The 19,276-nt window shown below is 37.7% G+C and overlaps 1 protein-coding gene across 8 annotated transcripts in view; it reads left to right on the forward strand.

The window, feature by feature from the left end:
• Window positions 1-19,276, forward strand: part of WDFY3 (WD repeat and FYVE domain containing 3) — a 244,267-nt gene that overhangs the window by 56,509 nt on the left and 168,482 nt on the right. For 7 of the 8 annotated variants that reach the window (XM_030313522.1, XM_030313515.2, XM_030313516.2 and 4 more), the window contains exons 2-3: window positions 3,125-3,335; window positions 13,923-14,046. In XM_030313522.1, coding sequence (XP_030169382.1) covers window positions 3,125-3,335; window positions 13,923-14,046 — 335 coding nt within the window. Of the gene's footprint in view, window positions 1-1,517; window positions 1,721-3,124; window positions 3,336-13,922; window positions 14,047-19,276 lie in introns of all 8 variants that reach the window. The other variant, XM_030313521.2, reaches the window with a different exon arrangement.

Below are 19,276 nucleotides of genomic sequence, written 5' to 3' on the forward strand. Positions count from 1 at the left end.
ATAACATTACCTCCAGAATAATCATTCTGTGGTATATTATTATTATTATTATTATTATTATTATTATATTTTGCATCTCTTCTATATTACTTTAGAAGCCTCTTATTGAGCATCTAACAAAGGAATAAATATTTTGTTAATGTTTTATCATTGTGTAAATCTCTAAAACCTAGTACTGTAACGGCTTAAACTGTTTTCCTTCCTTGCTGAAGTAACTAAAAATGTAAATGAAAAGGATTAAATGTTTCGTGATTAAGCTATAAAGAAAGAAAAAGAATTGTTGAGTGTAACTAATGTGCTTGGCACGTAATAGAAATGAAGTTCTTTTAGTATGCATAACCAAAAGGCTGTGAGGAAAGATTTTACAGATGAGAGAAACCCAGGATTCAAGGGGGTTCACCTGAAGTTACCTATTTCATACGGGTATGTTTGTACAGGTTTGACTGAAAAGTGCTTATTCTTTTTAGTCTTTCACTGCTGAGGAGTATTGTAAACATGATAGTTCTTGGTCTGAATACTACTTTAAATATGAATATTGGAGTGGAAATAAAGCAATGAACCAGCAATCTAATATGCTTAAGTGTTTCTTGGTAAGTTTGGAGAAAAAAAGAGGAATCTGAATTTTTTCCATTACTGCAATTATCTCAGTGAGAAATACCAGTAAACCTACTTAGCTGATTGATATATATCCTTTTGTATCAGATAAATCTTAAATAGAGACAGTACAATAGCATTATTGCATCTAGTTAATGTTGGTCATTATGTGATAGTGTGGGTTTTTTTTTTTTTTTTAATGAAAGTTTGTTAGTTTAGACTTTTAAGAAAAATCAAGGATTTCTTTCCCATTTTAACTGCTGCTTGGTGATAAACAAACATGCTAAAGTGTCAGTTTCCAAGAATTGAATAATTTAAAATAGGCATGTGAATATGACTAAGCTGGAAGGGTACTGAACGGGAGGTGGGAGGCATGGATTCTCATCCAGTACCTTATTACTGTGAGATTTTGAGCAAGTTGCTCTTGTCTCAGGGCCTTGCTTAAAGGTGGAGTTAATCCTCTCTTCCATCCACTTGCTTAAGTTAGAATGAAGAGCAAAGGAGAAGGTCTGAAAGTGCTTGGAGGCTCTAATTTAGAGTACTACGTGACTTTTTAAAAAATGACATGGATCCCTTGGAAAGCTGGGATCTTTTGCTTAAAGAAACTTTTTGAAGTGTTAGGGAAATGTGAATCTCCTAAATCCTCGCCAGGACTGTCCAGATTATTGAACTCTAGATATGGGCTAAGGAAAAAGAGCAGAGATAAGCATAATCTAAAATGTTAGCTAATTACCATAAGTTTTATAATTTACTTCAAATTTTATTTTTGTTCTGGGACTCTCCAGGACTGTAAATACCACATAGGCTATTTGAATATATTTGTTGAAATCTTTATAACTGGAGGACTTATGTATTTTCCAAGAGTGAAATATGTTAAACAGCTTTGAACTAAACTACCTTTTGTTTTTCATTTTGTGGTTTAGAGGTTCTCTTGGCCGTTTGCCTGTGTGTCTTAGCACCCTGCCCCACGATTGGACCCCTCAGAATATACTGAGTGCTCTCCGCACAGCAGCCCCTCAACACAGATGAGCCCTCGGCAGAGCTCTCTAGGCAGTGTCTGTCTACTCCTCACCTAATATGAGTCACCCCATGCCTCCTGTTGCAGTCGGCTAGAGTGCATAACCAGGTACCCGTGGCCAATATGGAATTCACTCAAAATTCTCAAGGGCAAGCATGTTTAAGATGCCAGTTCTTAGAGTTTTAAAAATCAGTGGACAGAAGTTTAGTAAGTAAAGCTCTAGCCTTGCAGTAATCTTTTCATTCCTTAAGAAATGGTCTACTGGCTTATGTGGTTATGAAGCAGAATTAAAAATTAATCTTCAGGCTATTCCTGCTTTTCTACAGATTAGAAAGCAAATTGCTTTTTATCTAAGTTCTGTATATTCATAGTGTCCTCCCAACTTTCCTGGTTTCTTTTGTAAGATGCCCTGTTTTTGTGTCTGAAATTGGCTAATTGCTGGCGCAGTTCATGGTAGTTGAAAAGGGCTGATAGTTCTTCCTGAATGCTTAGTGTTATTGATTCTATTACATATTCTAACCCAGTGGTTGTTTTATTTATTTTTAACTGCAGCTCTAGCCAGGGATACATTTTATGTTGTGATTTGGTATGCATGAATTACCTAAAATAAGTTTCACGGAATAATAATCAACCATACTATATGTGTTCTTCTGTTTCATTTTTTTAATGCTTATTACGATCCACTAAATGAATTAACATGACCTGCCAAAGGGTTTCAAAGTACGGTTTGAAAAAGTGGTCTTCAGTTATATGAAAAAATTTACTGTCGTCTTATGATTTGTAAAATATATTGGGATATCATTTGTTTTAATCTACATGTTTTCAGACTGTAACAAAGTAGACTCTTCAAACAGGTACCCAAACTGTAATCCTTCATATAGAAAAAAAAAAATTAAATAATTAAAAGTAGAAGGTTTCAGGGGTCCCTGGGTGATTCAGTCAATTAAGCATCCGGCTCTTGGTTTCAGCTCAGGTCATAATCTCACGATTGGTTGGTTTGAGCCCCACGTCAGGCTCCGAGCTGACAGTGCAGAGCTTACTTGGGCTATTGCCCCCCCCCTCAAAAATAAATAAATAAACTTAAAAATAAATAAAAAGCTTCATGTTTTGAGGGGTGGGTTTCATTGTTGTTTTGATGTTTGAGGTGAGGGTGAACTTTCTAGTCTTCATTCTTTTACATATGCTCAGCTATTAAACAGCATATTAGTAGTGAGATATGTGATCCCTTTATTTGTTGTGCTTCATAATGACTGTTTAATTGGAAACATTTGATACTTGTTCAATTAATATTTTACATTTTGTACAAATTGTGTCAAAGCCAGTAGGAATATTGGGTGCCATGATTCCTAATTTGTCAGGGAGACTTATCAAAATTACCTTTGCCTCTCTACCTTTTCTATTTAAAGAAGTAGAAGAGACCTTTCAAATAGAATTTTGTGTTTTTTCTGGCCTTTTCTAAGCTCTTGACCTGGTCAAGATGATGACACTTTGTGTATGAACTTCTTCCCACAGAATTAGAAGAGTTTATCACCCACCAGCCAAGATGAACATGGTGAAGAGGATCATGGGGCGACCGAGGCAGGAGGAGTGCAGCCCCCAAGACAATGCCTTAGGACTGATGCACCTCCGCCGACTCTTCACTGAGCTGTGCCACCCTCCCCGGCACATGACTCAGAAGGAACAAGAGGAGAAGCTGTACATGATGCTGCCAGTGTTTAACAGGGTAGGTCCAGGTTGCCAAGCCCAGTCCTTCCAGGACTGGGTGGCACTGCAGAAATTTCAAGGTTCTAATAAATTACAGGTAGGAAGAAAATAATAGAATGAGTTTTTAAGAAGCTTGATGTTTTCATACCTTCCTTTCAATTTGCTTTCAAGCCATGTGACTTGATCTGAGGCCTGGTCAGAGTGAACTCCGTTTAGTTCTAATAGATAAAAGGAAGACAGAGCATTCTGTAAAATGTTCTTATAATGGTTGGGTTGAGTGTTGGAAGAGGGATAGGTTGTAAATTACTACTTGTTATTTCCATTGTTTTTTGAATTGATGGTTTATTGCACCAAATGGTGTAATTAATTGCCCAAGTGTTTTGTATACTTTACACAATCATCTCAGTTTGCTTTGTTGTTTGGCAGGTTTTCTGTAAGAGATTTTGAAAGAGGATAGATGTAGGCTCTAGAGACTCTAAATAGAGTTAATTTTTAAATGTATTTTGTCAAGTTGATTACATGGAGCAATCTTGGTGGGGTTATTTAAAATAATTTTTAAATTTTTATCGAAGGTATACAGGTACATGGTTGAAAAGGTCAGGTGGTTCCATAGGGCTTCTAGATGCCCCACCACTCTCCGCTGCCAAATGCTGCTGTGACCTTTAGCTCTTTTAGCACTGAAGGGCACCCCTGAAAAGAAAGTTGTCTTTAAGTATGTGGGGATCTGGGGAAGGAAGTCTCCTTCAAGAATGTGATGTGATTCATGAGGCATTAAAAGATAAGCATTAGCGCAATTGGAATTAACTGGGCTAAATTAACAAAGAAAGTAATTATCGTAAGAGGCTAAAGTATGAGTTAAGATGAAAGGCAACAAACATTCTAATATGTGCCAGCATCTATAAGGAGTTGAAGAAACTGATTTTATGTGAGGAAGAGCCAAAATAAGACTGTCAAGATTGATAGGAGGCTTGTCATGATGGGTTTATATGTTGTATTAGGAGCTAATACTTTTTCCTGGAGGCATGGAGAGCCAATGAAGTATTTTAAGCAATAGAATCAGAGTAGAAGGAACCAAGGCAAGCTCTCTCCTAGCTTTCTAATTTGGGAAACTGGGTGAATGTTTTTCCCAGCAGTTGAGAAAGAAAGATTAAAAAGATAGATTCAGTTTGGATCATTGAGTCTGAACTATTTGCAAGCTTCCCACGTGGATGTATTCAGTAGGCAATTAGAAGCTCAGGTAGGGGATTTGGCTGGATATGTGCTTTTTGGACTCTGGCACAGATGGGGTAGTTGAAACCCTGGAAGGGGATAGAGATTGCTCATGGCTTATAATGCCAAGTGAGAAGAGCAATAGGCTAAGGATGAATCATGGAGAGTACGAATGTCTAATGAAAGGAGGGGAACCCATAAAGAATACAGAATAGGAGCTGGTCAGCACAAAAGGGATCAGGAGGGGGTGATTATGGAGTTCAAAAGGTAAATATAAGAAAAGAGAGAGTAGTAATTTACTAGAATGGTGGAACCAGAAAACAGCGAGTTGAGGAGTGAATGGAAGATGAAAAGAGACAGTAAATAATATACCGGACTTATAGAAATTTGAAAAAAGAGAGAACAAAAGAGATAGATGGACGTCAACTTGGCTACAAAAGGGTGGGTTTTTTCTGGATGTTTCCAGTGTTTTGCTTTGTTTGTAAAGATGGAGGAAATCCAGGTTCGTAAAGAGAAGGGGAGAAACCAGCAGAGGAGGAAATTAGGAAAATTCCAAGAATGAAATTGATTGAGGGAGGAGAGCATGGAGTCAAATTATAGGGGCGGGGGGGGGGGGGACAGGTGAGTCTTCAGCAAGAGAAAAATACTTATTTCATCCTAGAGGAGAGCACATCTTGTTGGGTGTGAATATGATTGTAGTTAAGGAGGTGGGAAGTTGAATAAGATCTTGCTTGATGACCTTGATTTCTTGTAGTCATCAACAGAAGATGTGGCCAGTTAAGAGCCTTGGAGTAAGTTGAGTTGGGCTTAAGGAAAGTGTGATGGTTTGGAATAATAATGAAGGAAAATGAGAGAGATAGTTGAAAGGGATAGTAAAAGAATTGAAGGATATTGAGGGTCCAGTAACAGTTGGAGATGATAAATTTGTACTGGATCTTATCCTTGTGGGTGTGTGATTTTTCTCTTGCAGGTACTCAGTAGCAGGTGTGTAAGTAAAAGTAGAGGAGGCAGACAGGTACATTGTTTATTGGGATTAAGGTTTTGCTGGGCTGGTAAGGCAGAAGGGCAGGAGTACAAGGAGGAACATAGTGAGATCAGTTCACATGTCACCCATCAGGTTGGGTAGAATAGAAGAGAGGGTGCAAACATTAATACATTTAGAGGATGTTCATTTTTTTAATCTATGAAATAAGAGGCTGAGAATGATGCAGGGCGGAGATGGTAGAATAGGAACATGAGAAGTGGGGAAAGGTTTAAAATAGCTGTTTTGAAAACGAGGGAAAGAACTGATTATGGACGGGCCATTTTTTCAAGCCCTGGTGAGGTGACAGTCATTAATTTTTATTGGAATCAGTTCTGGGAAGTTGTTTGTTTCTTTTTTTTTAATCTTTTTATTTTTGTTTTACCTCAGTGTCCTGTACTATTGCCCACTGAATAGTTTGAGGTTATTTCCTCCTCTCAGACTTACACACATTTACAAAGTGATGATAATGTGGAGGATAGTTAGGACAGTTGTTATTCTCGGATATTAACATAAATTAATAAGTAATATTCTACATATGTATCCGATGTATTTCATCAGTTAGGCTTCTACAGCCAGCCCACATGAGGCTTAGACTGGAAGAATCATATAAATATTTGTGTTTTGTCTTTTTTTTAAAGTAGACTTGAGATGCTGTATTGCTTAGACTGTTTGATTTAGTTCTCTTGTGTCCTATGTTTGTCATTTCTTTCAAGTTAAGTTTTTATTTTTAATTTAAAATTTCTTCAAATTTTTATTTAAATTTTAGTTAACATATAGTGCAATATTGGTTTCAGGAGTAGAATTCAGTGGTTCATCACTTACATACAACAAACACCCAGTGCTCATTCCAACAAGTGCCCTACTTAATGCCCATCCCGCATCTAGCCCATCCCTCACCTACTTCCCTTCATCAGCCCTCAGTTCTTTATAGTTAATAGTCTCTTATGGTTTGTTTCCTGCTCTCTCTCTCTCAATCTTTTTTTTTTTTTTTTTTACCCCTTCCCATATGTTCATCTGTTTTGTGTCTTAAATTCCACATATGAGTGAAATCATGATATTTGTCTTTCTCTGACTTATTTTGCTTAGTATAATACATTCTGCATCTATCCACATCATTGCAAATGGCAACATTTCATTTGTTTTGATGGCTGAGTAATATTCCATTATACATACCACATCTTTATCCATTCATCAGTCGATGGACATTTGGGCTCTTTCCATAGTTTGGCTATTATTGATAGTGCTGCTGTAAACACCGGGGTACATGTACCCCTTTGAATCTGTATTTTTGTGTCCTTCGGGTAAATACCTAGTAGTGCAATTGCTGGATCATAGAGTAGTTCTATTTTTAACATTTTTGATGAACCTCCATACCATTTTCCGGAATGGCTGTACCAGTTTGCAGTCCCACCAGCAGTGCAAGAGGGTTTCCCTTTCTCCACATCCTCGCCAACATCTGTTATTTTGTGTGTTGTTAATTTGAGCCATTCGGATAGGTGTGAGGTGGTATCTCATCATAGTGTTGATTTGTATTTCCCTGATGATGAGTGATGTTGAGCATCTTTTCATGTCAGCCAACTGGATGTCTTCTTTGGAAAAGTGTCTATTCGTGTCTTCTGCCCATTTCTTCACAGATTTTTTTTTTTTTTTTTTTTTTTTGGTGTTGAGTTTACTAAGTTCCTTTGTATTTTGATAGTAACCCTTTACCAGATATTCCATTTACTGATAACTTCTCCCATTCCACAGCTGTTTTTTATAGTTGTTGATTATTTCCTTTACTGTCCAGAAGCTTTTTATCTTGATGAGGTCCCAATAGTTCATGTTTGCTTTTGTTTCCCTTGCCTCTGGCAATGTGTCTAGTAAAGTTGCTAAGGCTGAGGTCAGTGAGGTTGTTGCCTGTGTTCTCCTCTAGGATTTTGATGGTTTCTTGTCTCACATTTAGGTCTTTCATCCATTTTGTATTTATTTTTGTGTATTGTGTAAGAAAGTGGTCCAGTTTCATTCTTCTGCATGTTGCTATCCAGTTTTCCCAGATTTGTTGAAGAGCCTCTTTTTTTCCATTGGATATTCTTTCCTGCTTTGTCAAAGATTAGTTGGCCATATAGTTGTGGGTCCATTTCTGAGTGTTCTATTCTGTTCCATTGACCTATGTCAAGTCAAAAATTTTTAATTGCCTGAGTAAAAGCACATAGATATGCATTGCCTTATGTCTCTAAAACAGTGAGTGATTTAAATATCATAAAGGTCAGTCAGCTTTTAACTAATGAAAAGATTGGAAGTTATTTCTGGAACATTGTGACCAAGTTAAAAAATATATAAACAGTATTTGTTGGATTATTATTAACAAACTACAATTGTCTTTAGATAAGACATCCCATCCATTAAGTTTTGAAATATATAGCCATATTTATTTCACGTTCAACCATTTATACACGAACATTCTCTATTGCTAAGAAGTAGGTTTGATAAAAGAGCTCAGTAGGGCTCTAGAATTCCTACCATGATCGCTAAAAATGAATCATACTGGGGCGCCTGGGTGGCTCAGTTGGTTGGGCATCCGACTTCAGCTCAGGTCATGATCTCACGGTCTGTGAGTTCAAGCCCCGCATCAGGCTCTGGGCTGACAGCTCAGAGCCTGGAGCCTGTTTCCAATCGTGTGTCTCCCTCTCTCTCTCTGCCCCTCCCCCACTCTCACTTTGTCTCACTCTGTCTCTCAAAAATAAATAAATATATATATAGAAAAAATTAAAAAAATAAATAAAAATGAATCATACTATCAATTTTTGAGACTTTGCTTGATTCGTGCTAAATTGTAAATAAACCATATTGTTGTTACGCATGGGCATTCATCTATCTACAGAATCATTTTTAAAACGTGGTCAGTAGTGTTATTTCAGTATGTGATTTTTGACTTTAAGAGACACACGTTGAGAAATGACATGTGTTGAGTCCTTTTTCTGGGCCAGGGCTCACGCTGAGGTCGTCAGCTGCCTCCTGTGGTCTTTATCACAGTCCTGCAAGGAGGCTGCTGCTGTCCTCCCTCTCACGGATTCTCTCCATCTGAAAGATTCTGGCGGAGTCTGAGAATAACTGAATAACGTTTATCCAGCATTCTTAAAAATGATTAACTGTTTTAGTCATAAGAACAAAAGCTTATTGAGAAAATACTTGGTTTAAACTATTCAAAAACGAATGACATTTTAGTCATCTAAAAATTAACTGCCATTGTTAATTACCATGGCATATGTTATCAGAAGTCATTGTGGGTTTTATTTTATTATTTTTTTTTTAATGTTTGTTTATTTTTGAGAGAGTGAGCAAGGGAGGGCCAGAGAGAGAAGGAGACAGAGGATCCGAAGTGGGCTCCGCGCTGACAGCAGAGAAAGCCTGATGTGCGCCTTGAACTCTTGAACTGCATGATCATGACCTGAGATGAAGTTGGATGCTCAACCACCTGAGCCACCCCAGGGGCCCACTTCATTTTGTCTTTTAAAATATAATTTTATTAACTAGGTCTTCTTTTAGAAACTTCCTTTGTTTTTGAATTATTTATATTTGAAAAGCACCTAAAATGAATGTTGTTTTTCTTTTTTTATCCCTTACAACTGACCTTTACTTTTTATTTTATCTTGCTTTACTTTTATTTTTTTATTTTTGAGAGTGTGAATGTGAGTGGGGAGGGGCAGAGAGAGGGATACTGAGAATCCCAAGCAGGCTCCACGCTATCAGCGCAGAGCACAATGTGTGGCTCTATCCCACGAACGGCAAGGTCATGACCAGAACTGAAATCAAAAGTCAGACGCTTAATCAACTGAGCCACCCAGCTGCCCTGACCTTTACTTTTTGAATTATTGGCTTTAAAGGAAGAATACTCAAGTTTAGAACCAAATGAGAGATCTGGAGTCAGACAGATGAACTATTTACATTTTTACAGCTTTGTGTTTACATATATACAGCTTAGTACTTATACTGTAATACCAATACAGTTGATATTGGAGAATGTAGCTTAGGTCTGTGCCACGAAGGATTTGCTAAATTCATATCTGAAATAGCTATATTTTCTTACCCATTCGTTGGCAAAACTTGGCAGTTACAAGCCCCATGCAGAGCAGATAAGGGTGCATGTTCTCATGAGGCAGGCATATCCCAAAGGAGACAAAGGGACTGAGCCATCTCAATTTCTTTTCTCCTGAGTTTTGGTCCTTCTTAGAAATAAGGAGCATATATGTGTTTTCCTATTTATTTATATTAATGAGAGGAGTCATTAACAATTTGAAATAATACAATTTTATCTTCAGTATTAATTTTTAAAATCCGGAAATTATTCCAAGACTACTGATGGTCATTACTCTGTAACTTAATTTTAGATATTACATATGTTTAGGAAAGAAAACACCATTTTAGAAAACATTATAAAAGTTCCAACCTCTCTTTTATTAATCGTATTTAATACATTTTTGAGTAACTTCACTCAGCAACAAATATATATTGTGTTCCTGTTTTGTGCATGCCATTAAATAACACTATTAATTTGTTCTCCCTGAGTATGTCAGAAATATTTAGGTGAGGAAATGCCAGGAAACTTTCCGTAATCAAGGTGGATATTCAAAATGACTCTTCTGAAAAGGAGTCTATGCATGCTGTTCCTCTCCTAACGTGAAACTGTATAAAGTGACAGTGATAGGGTTCATGGGGAGTTTAATTGAGACAACATAGTACTGAGCGATTAAGAACATGGCTTGGAATCAGACCTAATTTTAAATTCTGTCTCCACTACCTCCTGGGTTAGGTTGTTTAACTTCTCTAAGCTTTAGTAGTTTCCTTATCCATACAACGAGGACACTGTATAGGATTTTATGAGATTAAATGGCATTACATGTCAAGTATTTGACTAGTGCTACGCACATTATAAATGCTCATTTCATGGTAACTATTATTTTATCGAATTTACTAGACGGCATGTTCATTCCTCACTGCTGTTTGTTTCTTTTATTCTGAGTTATGAATCTCACGTGTATGTTGTAGAATTCATTTCTTCTGAGTTGAATGTCTTACCTGTCAGTCTCTTGCTTAGTTCTCTTCCTTAGCTGATGGGGAAATGGAGAACCAGAAGAATTGGACCTGTAGTTTCTGTGCGTGAGAAGACCCCAGGCCTCCTCTGGCTCCCAGCTCCATATTCTATCCTCTGTAGCACGCATTTTAGTACATGACTGAAGCATTGTGTATTTTCAGGAAATACCATTATTTGTGGAAGGTGGTTAAATACATACCTAATATTTTTAGATTTAATTGTTGAAGTTAATCACAGAAAAACTGCTCTCTTCTTTGCAGCCTTATGTTGCACATTTTCCATCTCATAAAAAACATTCCAGCCTCATCAGCCTCTCAATTCCTCACCTACCCAAGTCTCGCATCCACTTGGAGGTCTTACCACAGCTCTTCTCGCTGCCCGAACCCTCTCTCTCAGGCAGTCTGAATTGTGACTTTGTCTCATCATTCAGTGTCACCCTACCATGTCAACCTCTTCTGAGAGAGACCTTCTCTGACAGCCTTTCCCCACAACAGGCAGTCATTCCCCTCCCATTACCCTGTTTACTTCTTTTATAACATATCACCAGTGTAATTTTCATTCCTAATGTTTGTGTCCTGTACTAAAAAGTGAACTCCATGGGCACAGAAATCCTCTTTGCTTTATTTACCTTTGTATTCACAACTCTCTATTTACCTTTGTACTCATGACTCCAAACATGTAGGAGAGTAATAAATATTTATGAGTGAATAAATGAAAGAATGAATCACTAGACTAAAAATTGCCTATGTCAAAGAAGCAATAGTTGTTCACTTCAGATTAGCAGATAAGACTTAACTCTTTTTCCATAATAGTGATTTTGGAGTGGTCAGTTCAAGCAAGACCTATCTTTTGAAAAAGTTTCTTAGGGAAATAAAGCGGCAAATAATCAGGATTCGTGTGAAAAGTAAGTTGCATTTTTAACAATGTATTATTCACCTAGCATGAAGACTGCTTGAATAACCATATCCTTATACTAAGCAATGATCTATTTATTTTATGAAGTTGTCTTAATAACTCTTCAGAATAAAATAGCTCTTAATTCTTAGGAACAAAATATATATTTCTATATTCTGAGTCTTAGAAATATTTGCCTAATTTAGGTCAATTTGACAAAAGGCCTAATTGCCTGAGAAACATAATTTTTATAGACAGCAGTTACATACATCTCTGTAGAATGGCTATTCTGCATTATTTAAATTTAAATTTAAAGCATGTGTCATTAGGCTTTTCAATTTTTTTTTTTTTTTGAAGTTTATTTGAGAGAGAGAAAGGGGGGAAAGAGATGGAGAAAAAGAGAGAGTGGAGAAGAGACAAAGAGAGAGTAGGAAAGGGCAGGGTGAGAGGGAAAGAGAAAATTCCCAGAGAACCCCAGTCTGGGGGCTGACAGCACAGGGCCAGGTTTGGGGCTTGATCCCAGAAACTGTGAGATTATGACCTGAGCCAAAATCGAGAGTCGGATGCTCAACCGACTGAGCCGCCCAGGTGCCCCTTGGCTTCTCAATTTCTAATCTGGCTCCAGTTTGTTTGTGAAAGAATATGGGTCTTACTAACAGGTGACACAGTTTAGCTGTAAACACACTACGTTTATCAATATCTCGGCAGAAAAAACAATGTATTGAGGTCTTGAAAAGTATAGTTTATTTGTTCTTTGAGATAATGTAAAATTACTCTGGTGTCAAGTTAATGAACAGCCTTTAGATATCTGAACAAAAGTATGTCTTGTAAAATTGGTTTGTTCAGCTCAGTTTGAGAGAGGTTATAAGGATAGTATCTGTTGTAAGAATGTAGAAAACATATTTCTGTTATAGGAATATTACGTTATGAATTATATCTTTTTTTTTAAGGATCCTTTGAAGGAAATTTTTACACTGGAGTATGAAAATAGAGATACTTTGTTAAATATACGTTTTTCTTACCTAAGAGCATTGTGAACTATGTTATTGAGTAGATTTTCTTTTTTGTATATTTGAACCAAAATTTATGACCAAAACATGGCAAGTATAGAGGTCTTTTGGTCCTAGATTTTTAGTCTCTCTTTTCTCATCCATTTCCTAGGCTTGGCTTTATTTTCTTGTTTTCTTTCTTTCATTTTTTAATTTTTTAAGTGTTTTATTTATTTTTGAGATAGAGGAGGGGGAGAGGGAGAGACTGAGAGGGAGACACAGAATCTGAAGCAGACTCCAGGCTCTGAGCTGTCCACACAGAGCCCAGTGTAGGGCTTGAACTCCTGAACCATGAGATCATGACCTGGCCGAAGTCGGATGCTTAACCGGCTGGGCCACCCAGGCGCCCCTCTTTCTTACTTTTAGTTTATGTTCTTATGTTATAGTTTGTGTGTCCTTCAATGCTACTTAAATGTTCTCTGGAATTTGTTGTGTGTGGAGGTGGGGGGACAGCATAATGAACATACATATTTAGGGAACATCCCTGTAAATTAAGGCAAGGTAAAATACAAAGTAGAATAAGATATGTTCCCTCTCTTTGTAGTGACATTTGACCAGATAAGAATAAAAAATACTGTGATTAGTATTATAATGGAGAGCTATTATAATAGTTTTAGAAGACAGGATTTTCTTTTAGCTATAAAGAACATTTTTTAAAACAATATTTCAGGATACATCCAGTTATATCGCCATTATAATACCATTTCTTTTCCTATTATCGTCGATCCAGGTCTCATTTGCTTGTTCTTTTTGCTGAACCCACACTGGTTTATCTTTAGGAATTATTTACTCCAAAGTTCATGATTTCATTAAGTGAAATCATGACCTTATTATTCATTTTCTTTATTCTAGTCTTTTTCCTAACCATCTTCTTTTGGGAATTGTTGTGGTTAGAATTTAGAAATTCTGAGCTATATATAACATGAGTTTAGTGAATTCTGTATTCAGCTTAGGATTTAGCTGTAGATAAATCCCTGCTTTTCACCATCTGATATATGCTAGGTACCCCATCAAAGAACCTTGCCATTTTTCTCTAAATTCTTAATTTAGATCTCCCCAGAGAAACATTATGCTTTCTCAAGTTTATCAGTAAGATTGATTCACATTTTATAGATAACTACTTTTGGCTTTTTAAGATTTCATTTATTTAATTATTCAGTAGATTACATAATATATACTAAGAAATGTGGCTATGTGTAATTTATTGAAAGAGCTGTATTTTAAACATATTATTCAAAGTAGCTGTGTAAGAATACTTTTTTGACTTGATTTTTCAAGTCATTCCCCACTTAGAAATGCACAGAATGAAAGACAAAAGTTTACAATGCTTCAGTAAAATTGTTATTTTTTTCATCCCAGGTTTTTGGAAATGCTCCGCCAAATACGATGACAGAAAAATTTTCTGACCTTCTGCAGTTCACAACCCAAGTCTCACGACTGATGGTGACAGAAATTCGAAGGAGAGCATCAAACAAATCCACAGGTATTTTTACTGAAACCAGCAAAAACTATTTGAATGGGCAGTTTGGTAAAAAAAAGTGCTATTAAAATTAAACAGAAAATTGACCCAGTTTTATCCATGTGAGTTTCCTTCCCCACCCCATGTGGAATTTAATCCCCTGTCCCTGTTCCCATTCTCATAGTCACTCTCTGCTTTGATTGGTTCAACATATCCCAAGTGGAGCATTTGTACTCAAGGCCATTGTCCTTGGACCTACCACCCCCGTTCCCCCAACAATACTGTTTCCTTCTGAACAAAACCCAAATTCCTACGGTGACATTCAAGGGAAACCCAGGATCTGGCCATATGTATTTTTTTTTTTTTTTTAGTCTGCCTTTTTTATTTGTTTTCTTTTCTATATATCAGCCAAACCGAGCTGCTTATAGTCCCAAACATATCTGTGTTCTTACTTTTATCCTTTTCTTATGATGCTTCACCCAGAAGTGAGAATCATCCCCCATCCCAGTATGTCTACATCCTTGAAGTTTGGATTAAATCATACTTCTCTGATGGAATGTCTTTGACTCCCTTAATCAAAGAAAAAACTTTCTGTTCGGAGCTACTCTTGGTTTCTCAACACCACGAGTGTTGTGTGTGTGTCTTTATCTTCCTAGTAGACTATAAACTGTTTTGGGCCTTTATAACCTGTGATCTACACATACAGTAAACTTTTTTATGAATGCTGCCTGAATAAGTATTCTTATTCATGATTAGGTAATTTCAAACTTCAGAGAGTCACATCCCTTTATTCATGATTAAAATACACTTTCTTGATGTTATTTACCATTAGTCATTTTTTAAATTAGCAATATGTGCGACCGATTTTTATCTTGATTTTTGTTTGTCAAGAATATTTTATTTTGTTATTTTGGTTTTGTAATGGTTGAGTGATAGCTTTCTTATTAAAGCATTATATTAGACTGATAAATTAATTTAAATTCTGTTTATAATGTCCCCTTGAACAATCATTTATCTTTTCAGCCCATCAAATTACTATTTTTCCAACAGTAACAGTAATGTTTCTGTTATATAATCTTTTTTTTTTTTAAGTTTATTTATTTTGAGAGAGACAGAGTGTGCGAGCAGGGGAGGGACAGAGAGAAAGAGGGAGAGAAAGAGAATCCCAAGCAGGTTCTGTGTGGTCAGTGCAGAGCCCGACATGAGCCTCTAACCCATGAAACTATGAGATCATGACCTAGAAATCGAGAGTCAAATGCTCAACCAACTGAGCCACCCAGGCACCCCTTTAATCTTATTTTTTAATTTATTTTTATTAAAATTATATAGGCACATAGTTTTTGGTTTTTTTTAAGTTTATTTATTTTTGGAAGAGAGAGGGAGAGAGAGCACGAGTGGGGGAGGAGCAGAGAGAGAGGGAAAGAGAATCCTAAGTGGGCTCCTTGTGGATAGTGAGGAGCCTAACACAGGCCTCGATCTCATGAACTGTGAGATCATGACCTATCCGAAATGAAGTCGGAGGGTTAACCCACTGAGCCACGCAGGCCCCCCCAGACACATAGTTTTAAGGGTCAGATAGTTAAAAGGTTTACTGAAAACAGGATCTCCCTTCCACTGTCCTTGTTCAACTCCATTTCTCAATCACTTTTCAGCTCTTTTAATTTTTTTTGACATTTACCTGTTGTGTCTCTAAATAATGTACATTTACAGTATGAGCCCTTGTTTTTTCACATTTAGATACCATCTTGATTTCTCACAAAAGAAAATGAGGCTTTCACTCTCTTAAGCTCACTACCACTACCTGTACCTACCTGCTTCCTAAACCCACCCCTCCAATATTGTTCTGTCATAATTTGATTACATCAATATTATCTTGTATAGACTGAAAACACTATTTTAAGATGAGCCGTATGGTACGCTGTGGTTTCTTTTCTTAAAAACTTCCCTCCCATCTCCATCTAAGTTAATAATTGCCTTTTTTTTTTTTTTTTGCTAGTTTTCTGAATTTTCATCACACATGTATCCCCTATTTCTAAATGTTTTTCTACATCTCCCCTCAATATGATTGAAAGCATCAGGTAATCTGTCAGTTTCGTCTTTTTTGCAAATAGCTCTTCCAGAACTTTCTGGCTTGCTTTAACCCATGGTAGTTTCTCTCTAGGCCAGCCTCATAGCTGCCCTTCATACGTTTCCACTCACATCATCTGGGATGCCTTTCTACTTCTTTGGGATGGAGCCTCTGTTTCCTGAATCTCCTGGCATCTTTTTTTTCTCAAAGTAACTTTCTCATTTTTTTTTTTTCCAACATTTTTATTTATTTTTGGGACAGAGAGAGACAGAGCATGAACGGGGGAGAGGCAGAGAGAGAGGGAGACACAGAATCGGAAACAGGCTCCAGGCTCTGAGCCATCAGCTCAGAGCCCGACGCGGGGCTCGAACTCCCGGACCGCGAGATCGTGACCTGGCTGAAGTCGGACGCTTAACCGACTGCGCCACCCAGGCGCCCCAACTTTCTCATTTTTAACAAAAAATTGTCTTAACAAAAATTTGCCTTAATAAAGGCATCTTTCCCAGCAGCTCCCTAAGAAAAGTGCAGGGGAGTTATCTTTGGTTTGGGATTTTATGTGTGTATATGTGTTTGTTTTTGTTTTGTTTTGTTTTTTTAGAGTTCCCGTGAGTGAAAAATTTTTTTGACTATTCCTGTGTAAGATGCTTTCCTTTGTCTTTACCGAGAAAGGTGATGTCTTTAGACTGACAACCTTTCAGGTTACTAGGGCTTAGAACAACACATCACATAGCTTTATTGCTGAAAGGGGAAATTTATAAAACCAGGGGTCAGCAAGAGAAAAGAAGGAGCAAGTCTACCACCTGCATTATGTCACAGAATAGTGCGTGGGAGGGGCGCCTGGGTGGCTCAGTTGGTTGAGCATCCAACTTCGGTTCAGGTCATGATCTCACACCCCGCGTCAGGCTCTGTGCTGACAGCTCGGAGCCTGGAGCCTGCTTCGGATTCTGTGTCTCCCTCTCTCTCTGCCCCTCCTCTGCTCATGCTCTGTCTCTCTCTCTCAAAATAAACAAACATTAAAAAAAAAAAAAGTGCTTGGAAGATCCCTGGTGGCCCTGGATTTCTAAAGTACAAGCACAAATGCAATCTTATTAGTGAAGAAATACACAAACTGCTTATGATTTAGGCTGTTTGAGTACTGGATTTGAATATCTGTTAGATGTGTATAGCAGTTGTTTGCAGATGCTAGCTGATTAGCCCCAGGAGACTTTGGGGCCCAGGGGAAGTTATAGGCCCTCCTCCAAGAGAACGGAAGCTACCAGTGTCATGGGAAGTTGAGTTAGGTCTAGCAACTCCCTTGGGGACATAGGAGGGGATGTCTTAGCTGGATCTTTCTCCAGGCAGCCCGAGGTGAACTCTCAGGGTCATTTTGCAAAATCTTGCAGCTTGCATTACATTTATCGTGTCCCCCTTTCAGTGGGTATCAGATTCTAGGTTGGAAATCATTTTATGTTCAGAATTTAAAAATAATTTCTCCTTCATATTCTAGACTCCTACGCTGCTATTGAGAAATCTGAAGCTAACTGGATTTTTGATTCTTTCTGTGACCTGCTTTTACATATATGTGTGTGTGTGTGTGTGTGTGTGTGTGTGTGTATGTATGTATATATATGTGTATATATATGTACACACACACATATATATATATATACACACATATATATATACATACATATATATATATATATATATATATATAAAAGCTCATTTAGGATCCTTTCTTTGGCCCTCCTATTCTAAAATGTCATGACATGCCTTGGAGCAGATATTCTTATACATTATGCTGAGTACTCATTGGACTTTGCAGCCTGGGAATTCATATCCTTTAATTTTGGGAAAGTTTCATGAATTGTTTGTGTAATAATATCCTCCACTCAGTTTTCTTTTTTAGTCAGATGTACCCCTAAGACTGTCCTTCTCATTTTATTTTCTTTTATTTATATTTTTGGTTTTTGACTCTACTTGCTAAGAAAGTTCCATCCATCCCTTCTATGGAGGTTTTTGGTGTGTGTGTGTGTGTGACATTATAATTTTAATTCCTAAGAGTTTCTTTTTATATTGATGGCTATTCTTTCATATATTCTCTTTTTAGTTCTGTTTCTTTCAGGTTGCCTTTTTTGTTAATTTGCTTTTGTCTGTCTTTTAGGTTAGAGAACTTCCTGGGCCATCTGCTCCTGTGTAAGAATGGAGCCATAGAAAGCTGCTGGGTAGCTCTGCAGTTGTGGGTGGGGCTTGAAACTGTGGGCCAGTGTGATCTTGCTAGGTTGTTCTCTTGCCTTTCTCCCCCGAGCTAGGCAGAGTCCCCAGTGAGGAATGTCCAGTTTGTACTTGGAAGATACATGTCTGCCCCTCGGCATTCTAGAAGCCAAGTAGGGGAAAGGTCTGAGGACCCTCAGCATTCAGTGTGTAAGCTTCTGTTTGATCTCTCTGAGCCTGCAGCTGTGCCTGGTGTGGTGGCCTCACCCCTGCTCCAGCCCTCAACATGCTCCCTCAGTCTTTCTAGTGAACAAACCTCCAGTCTGGTGCCCACATAGTAGGATCTGGGGGTCTCACTGGTCTTTAACAAACTTTCACAAGCCTTCTATGTACATTCCCATGTTTACCTCTGCTTCCAAAGCTACCTGGTGTCACCAGTTCCTGAGTCCTGTTGTAGTTTAGTGGCTTTTCCATTTTCCCTGCACTTGCTTTAAGATTCTAGAGTTTGCCAAGTCAGTTACCACTAACCCCTCTGCTATTTTAGTATCCAAAATGTTGGTTTCCTCTTTCCTATTCTCTTTGTCCTTATGGGTTTAGGCTTTTTGAAAAATCCTTTTATAACCATTTTAGTGGGTGTATTAATCTGCTCAAGCTGCCATAACAAAGCACCATAGACCAGTGACTTAAATAACAGAAATATTCCTTCACAGTTCTGGGGACTGAAAGTCTAAGATCAGAGTGCCAGCATGATTGGTTTCTGGTGAGATCTCTCTTCCTGACTGCAAATGTCACCTTCTCAATGTGGCCTCACCTGGAGAAAGAGAGCTCTGGTGTGTCTTCTTATAAGGGCATTAACCTCATCAAGAGAACTCTACCGTCATGACTGCGTCTGACCCTAGTTCTCTCCCAAAGGCTCCATCTCTGATACCAGCATATTCGGAGTTAGTGCTTCAACACAGGAATTTGGAGCAGAAGGGAGCACAATTCAGTCCA

This window comes from Lynx canadensis, chromosome B1, assembly GCF_007474595.2.
Source record: "Lynx canadensis isolate LIC74 chromosome B1, mLynCan4.pri.v2, whole genome shotgun sequence".
Lineage (NCBI taxonomy): Eukaryota > Metazoa > Chordata > Mammalia > Carnivora > Felidae > Lynx > Lynx canadensis.